At 60.9% G+C, this 8959-nt stretch overlaps 1 protein-coding gene and 1 long non-coding RNA gene across 4 annotated transcripts in view; one reads left to right on the top strand and one right to left on the bottom strand.

The window, feature by feature from the left end:
• The window catches only part of LOC132339875 (hexokinase-2), a 28830-nt gene extending 23968 nt beyond the window's left edge, over positions 1–4862 (bottom strand). For all 3 annotated transcript variants that reach the window (XM_059870459.1, XM_059870457.1, XM_059870458.1), the window contains exon 1: positions 4691–4862. In XM_059870459.1, coding sequence (XP_059726442.1) covers positions 4691–4753 — 63 coding nt within the window. In that variant the 5' untranslated portion in view covers positions 4754–4862. The remainder of the gene's footprint in view (positions 1–4690) is intronic.
• Positions 4813–8614, top strand: LOC132339909 (uncharacterized). The gene is made up of 2 exons (XR_009489740.1): positions 4813–4950; positions 8051–8614. It is a non-coding gene; the product is annotated as an uncharacterized LOC132339909 (long non-coding RNA).
• Positions 8615–8959: the final 345 nt, after the last annotated feature.

Consider the following 8959-nt stretch of genomic DNA (forward strand, 5'->3'; position numbering starts at 1 on the left):
GAACCAAACCCCAGCAAATCCCCATCTCCTGGCTCAAGGCTGTCTCCAAGGTTCAGCTCATTTCCATGCCGGATGCTGGAGAGGTGCCCAGGGTCGCCCGTCCCGGCTGCACCGCTGGGAAACCTCAGCCTGCCCAAATTCTGCTGCTGGGGGGCCTGGCTGAGCCAAGCCGAGCTTAAAGCACCCCAAAAACCAGCTTTTATTTCCAGCCTCACCTCCTGGGGACGTGGGCAGGGCTGCAGAGGGTGACACAGGGCTGAGGGTGACAGCGCTTCTGGCACGCAGCGGGAAGGAAAAGGGAAGGCAGCTTTGCTCCTGTGGGTCCCAAACACATCTTCCCCACTGGTGACCCCGGTTCTGAGAAAAAGGAAGCTGTTTGCCTTTTGTTTTCACTTTGCTCTGAAGCCGGTCCCAGAGCCACGTGGCTGCCAGGAAGCTGGAGGGAGCACGTGCTCCCCATCCCTCAGCACCTCCTGCTGCAGTTTTCAGCTGGATGTGACTGATTCCAGCGGGTTTTGGAGCAAAAGCAGAGCACTGGGAGAGGGTGGCTGCTTCCCAGGACAGATTGACTGCAAGGTGACGGAGCAGTGTTCAAATCTGGGGAAGGCTGCAACACCCCCAGACCCACAGCATGCGCTGCCAGCCCTCTCTCCAGGGAAATTTGTGCTGGGAGTTATATTTTCTTTAAATTACTTCCCTCCCCATCCCAGTTTTTAACTTGAAGCCTGCTGTTCTGGAGGGATCCCTGAAGTCTGAGGGGATGCTGGCTCCCTGGGAGGGGGATGCTGTGCGAGCACCACCCAGCCAAATCCCCGGTGGGACGTGATGAATTTGGGGAAAGCCAGGCAGAGGGAGCAGGGGGAGGGCCTGAAGGATTTGTTCCCTGCTCCACATCCTCAGTCCCTGCTGCGCTGCCCATGCCTGTCCCTGTTTCCCACCCCGGGTGACTCAGGGCAGGGAACCGGCTCGTCCCCTTGCCCGACCTCCCCCGGGTGACACAGGGGTGATGCTGGGCTGCCCCCACCCTCCCCAGCCCCGGCCCTGCTGGCACCCACGGCCTTCCACGCCGCCTCCAAGCCCACGTGTGCCCTCCCTCCCTCCCTCCCTCCCTCCCTCCTGGGATGACACACGCCCGGAGTCATCCTCAGCCGGGTGAGTCAGATGTTTCCTGCTCGGCCGGTTCCTCCTCATCCTCAGCCCCGGGCCAGCAGCTGGATCCACGCCGGAGGTGGAGCCGGGTGCTGGTGGTGAGGAAGTGACACCAGGGAGCATCCACCAGCCCATCCTCAGGTGACCCTGCTGCCCCAGAGCCCCAGAAAAACCCAGTTCAGCCAGAAAACGCTCTGCCCTCCAGTTCTGCAGCTGGAGACATCCAGCTACCCCAGAAAAACCCAGTTCAGCCAGAAAACACTCTGCCCTCCAGTTCTGCAGCTGGAGACATCCAGCTACCCCAGAAAAACCCAGTTCAGCCAGAAAACGCTCTGCCCTCCAGTTCTACAGCTGGAGACATCCAGCTACCCCAGAAAAACCCAGTTCAGCCAGAAAACACTCTGCCCTCCAGTTCTGCAGCTGGAGACATCCAGCTGCTGCTGTTCCTGCCCCTCATGGTCCTCGTTAAACCCACAAGGTCTTGGGGATGCTGGATGGCAAAGCCTCTCTGCCCCCAGGACCCCCCTGGGATGGTGGGAGCATCCCCCTGTTGGGGGGAAACTGAGGCTGGGCAGCTCTGGTGGGGAAGGAGACTCAGGATGGCTTCCCCGAGGTGGGACAGGCTGTCCTGCCACTGACCTCGGCTCCTGCCACCGACCTGGGCAGCCTCAGGGGAAGATGTGAAGTTGGTTTTCCAGGAATTTGCCAAAGGTGCCCCTCCCATACCCACAGAGGCAGCCAGCAGGGAGGAATCAGCTGGGTAAAACTAATTCCTGAGCAAAGGAAAAATTTTAAAAAACCCAAAAAAACTAAAACAAGGAAAACCTGCCCCTGCTTTCCTGCATTTTCCAAACGCAGGGGAATCAATTCCAGCCCCATTTTTCCCCTCTTGAAGGAGGGATGGGGGAGAGGAGACGCTCAGCCCCCCTCGCAGTGACGAGGCTGAGGGATGAGGATGAGGATGAGGATGAGGAAGGCCAGGGTGAGCTGGCCCATCCCGGGGAACGCGGGGCAGCAGCGGCAAACTTTCAAGCTGGGATCTCAAAGGACGCTGCCGAGGTTAATTAAAGTTTGCACAATCCCCTGGGGGTTAGATAAGTCTGGACAACCCACTTTCCAGGCAGGAGCTGGGGAGGAAGGGAATATGCCCCCAGATGGGTGGCAGAGCAGGTAAAGCTGCTCCATGGCAAGAACGGGAAGAAAAATCCCATTTTTGAGGCTATTTTGAAGGCCTTGAGGTGGACACAAACCACAGCTCTGGGAAAAGGCAGGTTTTTACCCCAGCTGAGCTCCTTTTCTCCCTGATCCAAAGGGAAAACACATCCCAGGCTACCACCTACAATCTTTTCCCCCAAATACAGGGGTTGATAAGAAGACCTAACCAAACAAATCGCAGCTTTCCAAGAATTTCACCCCCTCCACCTCCCTGGGCTGGGGACTCCCTGGCTTCCCCCTTTGCCTGGGGAGCTCCATGAGCCAGGAACGATTCCTGCAGCCACGGTGGAAGCAGCCAGGTCAGACAGCTGGCTTCTCCCCCTCTCCCTGAGCCCAGCTGGGCTCCGTGCTCTCCCCCAGCTTTGCCTCATGGGAGGATTCACGGGAATTTGTTTAAAAATATCCCAGAAAATCCAGTTGTGGAGGCGGCCCGGAGGGCAGTGCCATATCCCACAGGATCCCCAGCTCCGGCCAGCGGCTCCTGGATATTTTTTTTCCCTCCCTCACATCTCAACAACCTTTTTTAATTTGGGTTTGGGAGGCGCGAGGGGCACGGGGCCGGTTCCTGAGGCTCCGCACGCCCTTCTCCCGCTGGGTAGGCAAGGAGAACCCTCCATCCCAGCTTTTCCCTGCACGATTCCCAGCCATTCCCGATAAGGAAGGCGTGAGCAGCCCGGAGCGGGGCCGGGCTGTGCCGCTGGCCTATTTCTGCCGGGGTTACACAACCCAGCCCCGTCCCTACCCTGGATGTGGCTGTTGCACAACCCCGGGGCCAGCGGCGGGCGCAGGGAGAAGCCGAGCCCGTATTTCCTTGCGGATCGCTTTGCCTTGGGAAGTTTTCCCTGCGCTTTGTTTAGGTTGGGGTTAGTTTTTGCCTTCTTTTTTTTTTTTTTTTTTTTTTTAATGTTCTGCCTCGGTTTCTTTCCTATCTAAGCCCGGTGAAGGGCCAACGTGGCAAGTTTCACTTCCCCGGCAGCATCTCCAGGGTTATCCCGGGTCTCTCCAAGCATTTCCCAGAGGTTTTTTGTGGCGATTTTTGCAAATCCCGACCTCCTCACACTCGGAGCAGCAAATCCCAGAGTCAGGAATCACAGCCGAGCTCCTCTCTGCCCTGCTCCAGATGCCAGCAGAGCGCTGCAGGGGCAGCCCGAGCCTCCGCGCTCTCGCCCACCAGCATTTTTCCTCCGGGAATAATTTATTAAGCCCAGCCTAAGCGCTGTCCTGGCCAGACAAAGGCCGGAGCCGTGGAGAGCAGGAACGCCCGAGCTTTCCCTGTGCCTGAGCTCCAGGACGGGGGGTGACCCCACACCCCGAGCATCCCGGCGGGCTGGCACTCCGGGAACAGGCTCGGGGAGCTCCGGACCCCAAACCAGGCACTCAGAACCCCAAAACGAAGGGAACGAGACACGGGAATGCGTTTTCCACCCCTGTCAGTGCGCGGATGCGGGCACACGTGCGCCCTGGGCCGGCGGTCACCGCGTGGGGAAGGGGACCCGGGGGACAAGTGCCACCTCCGGGCTGGTGGCCCGGGCTGACCCCGCTGCCCGCGGGGGCTGCGGCTCGCTGCCCCGGCACGGCGGGGAGCGGAGGAGCCGCTGCCGGGGATGCTCGGCGCGGCGGGAACGGCGACACGTGCTGCGCGGGGCGGCCGCGGGGGTCCCGGCTCCGGCGGGCACAGAGAGGCGCGGAGATCGCCCCTTCCTCCTCCTCCTCCTCCTCCTCCTCCTCCTCCTCCCCCTCGCCGCCCGGCCACGCGGGGTCCCGCGGCACGTACCGCACGCGGCCCCGGCCGGGCAGCGCCGCGGCCTCCGCCCGGCCCCGCTTCCCTCCGCTCCCCGCTTATCTCGCCTCCTCTTCCCTTTAAAAAGTTTTATCGGTTCTGTACCTGTTTTTTGGGGTTTTTTTTTCCCATTTCCCCCTTATCTTTTTTTTTTCCCATTTCCCCCTTCCTTTTTGATCTTTTTACTCCTTTCCTCTCCTTTATCCCTTTTCTGCTTTTTTCTTTTTTTCTCCTTCCTTTTACTTTATTTTTTCAACTTTTTTCCCTCATCCTTCTTCCTTCCCCACTTATTTCCCTTTTCACTTTCCTTCCCTTTTATTTCCCTCTTATTTCTCCCTCTTCACTCTCCCCTTCTCCTTTTCCCTCCTTTTTTTTTTTGTTTTTACTTTTACCCATCTTTTCTTTTTTTCTTCCCTTTTTCTCTCCCCGCATTTTCTCTCCTTCCCCCTCCTTCCCCCCTTTTCCTCTTCACTTTCCCCTTTTCACCTCTCCCCTTCCCTCTTCACTTTTCCCGCTCCCCACTTTCCCCCGCGGGACCCCCCTCACCTTCTGAGCCTGGTCATGGTTGAGCTCGGTGAAGAAGTAAGCGAGGAGGTGCGATGCGATCATGGCTGGAGCGGCACGGCTCGGCACGGCTCGGCTCGGCACGGCTCGGCTCGGCTCGGCTCGGCTCGGCTCGGAGCGGTCGGAGCGGAGCGGCCCCGGCAGCGCCGCGCGCTCCCCGCGCCAATCGCGCTCATTGAGGAGCTTCCCCCGCGCCCCTGACGTGGCCGCGCCGCCGCTCCCGGATTGGCCCAAAGGCGAGGGTGTGTGCCCGGCGCGCGGGGGGGGCGGGGCCTGGCACCGGCGGGGGGGTGAGGGGACACCGGGGGGACACCGGGGGGACAGTGGGGGGGCAATGGGGGGGCATTGAGGGGACAATGGGGGGACACCGGGGGGGCAATGGGGGGACAGTGGGGCGACAGTGGGGGGGCAATGGGGGGGCAATGAGGGGACACCGGAGGGGCAATGGGGGGACATTGAGGGGACAGTGGGGGGACAATGGGGGGACAGTGGGGGGGGCAATGGGGGGACATTGAGGGGACACCGGGGGGGCAATGGGGGGACATTGAGGGGACAATGGGGTGATACTGGGGGACACTGGAGGGGACAATGGGGTGATACTGGGGGACACCGGGGGGACAGTGGGGTGATACTGGGGGACACCAGGGGGACAGTGGGGTGATACTGGGGGACACTGAGGGGGACAGTGGGGTGATACTGGGGGACACTGAGGGGGACAGTGGGGTGATACTGGGGGACTCTGGGGTGATACTGGGCGCACACCGGAGGTGCTTTGGGGTGATCTTGGGGGGACACTAGGGGGGACATTGGGGTCATATTGGGGATGCAGTGGGGTGATAGTGGGGGGACACTGGGGGTGCATTGGGGGGACACCGGGGGGACACTGGGGGTGCATTGGGAGTGATACTGGGGGGACCCTGGGGGTGCATCGGGAGTGCATTGGGGGGGCAATGGGGGGACATTGAGGGGACATTGTGGGGGACACTGGGGGGAATATTGGGGTGATACTGGAGGGACACTGGGGGTGCTCTGGAGGGGTGCATTGGGGTGGGTACAGAGGGGGCAGGGAATGCACTGGGAGTGCACTGGGAATGCACTGGGAATGCACTAGGAGTGCACTGGGCGGTGCATTGGGAATGCACTGGGCGGTGCATTGGGAATGCACTGGGCGGTGCATTGGGAATGCACTGGGAATGCACTGGGCGGTGCATTGGGCGGTGCATTGGGCGGTGCATTGGGGTGCGGGTGCAGGGGAGGGGTGAATTGGGGGGCACTGAAGGGGCGGGGGATGCACTGGGGGGTACTGGGGTTGCACCGGGGGGGATGAGGGTGTGCTGGGTGTGTACCGGGGGTCCTGCACTGGTTTGTACTGGGGGGCTGCAAGGGGGGAGGCATCAGGACGGCTGCGGTGCCCTGGGGGCTACACTGGGGGATACTGGAGGGTGGGGGAGCACTGGGGGGTGCAGTGAGGGTGTCTAGTGGGGGGCTGGATCTGGGGTGCATCACAGCCCGCCTGGCCGTGCCCGCAGCCCGCGTGTGTGTCTGTGTGTCCGTGGCTGTGTCCGTGTGTCCGTGGCTGTGTCCGTGTGTCCGTGGCTGTGTCTGTGTGTCCGTGGCTGTGTCTGTGTGTCCGTGGCTGTGTCCGTGTGTCCGTGGCTGTGTGTCTGTGTGTCCGTGGCTGTGTCTGTGTGTCCGTGGCTGTGTCTGTGTGTCCGTGGCTGTGTCCGTGTGTCCGTGGCTGTGCCCGCAGCCCGTGCCCGCCGCCGCCGCCGCTCCGCCCCGGTGTGCCCAGCGCTGTCACTGTCACATGCGTGTGAACGTGCACAGCCCTGTGCACCCGTCAGGTCGCATCCATCACCCCGCGGCCCGTGGCGCTCGCCGCTCCGCCCGCGTGTCCCGCTCCCCGTGCGCAGACACGGACGGCGGGGGGTGCTCCCTGCTCCCCCAAAACCTTGGGAAGCGTCGCTCGGGAGCGTCCCCGCGGCTGGACTCTGCCCGGCTCCATCCCTCCTTCCTTCTCACCTCCATCCCTGCTCCATCTCTGGTCCATCCCTGCTCCATCCTGGCTCCATCCCTGCTCCATCTCTGCTCCATCCCTGCTCCATCCCTGCTCCATCCCTGCTCAATCCCTGCTCCATCCTGGCTCCATCCCTGCTCCATCTCAGCTCCATCCCAGCTCCATCTCTGCACCATCACTGCTCAATTCCCTGCTCCATCCCAGCTCCATCCCTGCTGCATCCCTGCTCCATCCCTGCTCCATCCCAGCTCCATCCCAGCTCCATCCCTGCTCCATCCCTGCTCCACCCCGGCTCCATCCCAGCTCCATCCCTGCTCCATCTCTGCTCCATCCCTGCTCCATCCCAGCTCCATCCCAGCTCCATCCCAGCTCCATCCCTGCTCCATCCCAGCTCCATCCCTGCTCCATCCCTGCTCCATCCCGGCTCCATCCCAGCTCCATCCCTGCTCCATCCCTGCTCCATCTCTGCTCCATCCCTGCTCCATCCCAGCTCCATCCCTGCTCCATCCCTGCTCCATCTCTGCTCCATCCCTCCTCCATCCCTGCTCCATCCCAGCTCCATCCCTGCTCTATCCCAGCTCCATCCCTGCTCCATCCCAGCTCCATCCCTGCTCCACCCCGGCTCCATCCCTGCTCCATCCCAGCTCCATCTCTGCTCCATCCCAGCTCCATCCCTGCTGCATCCCTGCTGCATCCCTGCTCCATCTCTGCTCCATCCCAGCTCCATCCCTGCTCCATCCCAGCTCCATCCCAGCTCCATCCCAGCTCCATCCCTGCTCCATCCCTGCTCCATCCCTGCTCCATCCCTGCTCAATCCCAGCTCCATCCCTGCTCCATCCCTGCTCCATCCCAGCTCCATCTCTGCTCCATCCCTGCTCCATCCCTGCTCCATCTCAGCTCCATCCCTGCTCCATCCCAGCTCCATCCCAGCTCCATCTCTGCTCCATCCCTGCTCCACCCCAGCTCCATCCCAGCTCCATCCCTGCTCCATCTCTGCTCCATCCCAGCTCCATCCCAGCTCCATCCCAGCTCCATCCCAGCTCCATCCCGGGGCCGCAGCCGGGCTCTGGTGGCCCCGAGCCCTACGAGGGCTGCGGCACGTCCTGGCCCTCGGAGCGGCTCCGCTCCGCGCTGCCGGCAGAGCCGGTCCCAGCAGCCCTGGGGCAGGAGTTACCCAACCCGTCTGCCCGCTCCCGCCGCTTTCCCAACCAGTCCCGAGCAGCTCCGGCTCCTCTCGCCCGCACCCTCTCAGGAGCCCTTTCCACGCGGCCATTTACATGGTTTTGGTGTTTCTGCTCAGGGAATTGTAACTCCTTTTTTCAAAGGAAAGAGGGGGAGAAGCAACCAAAGCCGGAGGCGAGGCAATGCTGCTACCAGACACCTTTTCCTGCAGGATCCAGTCCTGCCGGACCCACCACGAGTCAGGCAGGCGTTCCAGTTCAACCCCCAGATCGTGACCTGGTGCATCTTAGGATTTGGACTCAATGATCCCTGTGGATCTCTTCCAACCCAGGATATTCCATTAATCTCTGTCGCTGGCCCTACATTTCAATTCACCCTCTGATCCAGCTTTTTTTTTTTTTACCCCTGAAAAGGCAAATTCTCCGTGGTCATGTTGAAATTAAAGAAGCGTTTGAGCCTAAAAATAGCTGGACACATCTGTCTGCCTTCCCCATCTGCCACCGGCCTGGCTGGATGAAGGAAGGGACTGTCTGTGCAAAATGAGGGACCTGTCTCATCCTTCTGTCCTGTAAAATCAGTTTATTCAGGGAAAATAATCCCCAACACTCCATTGATTGGCCAGATAACGCCCTAGTCAAGGAAGGACAGGAGGACCTGAGCTTTGCTCAACTAGCTCCTCTAAATATAGTAAATTTTTTTTAATTTGAGGTTTTTCAGTTGGTTTTGGAATTTCTTTCATGGAATAAAGCTCCCAGTGGGAATCCTTTCAAGGCACCCCAGCTCCACATGGGCTTGTAACACTCCATCGGCATTTAACGCCGCATTCCTTGGAAAAGGAAGCGGCTGATTGCAGGGATTGGAGCTGGACCCAGCTCTAATTTCTCTAACGTGATTCCTTCAGGACGAGTGGTGCAGTAATGACAACGTGGAGCGGGAGGAAGAGCCGTGCCCAGCGGCCAGAGCAGGGCCAGAGCAGCCTGGAGCCCTGGGACCAGCCAAGCCCCCGTCCCACGGAGTGCTGCTGCTCCCGGAGACCCCCAGGACACCCTCGG

Source organism: Haemorhous mexicanus, chromosome 30, assembly GCF_027477595.1.
Source record: "Haemorhous mexicanus isolate bHaeMex1 chromosome 30, bHaeMex1.pri, whole genome shotgun sequence".
NCBI lineage: Eukaryota > Metazoa > Chordata > Aves > Passeriformes > Fringillidae > Haemorhous > Haemorhous mexicanus.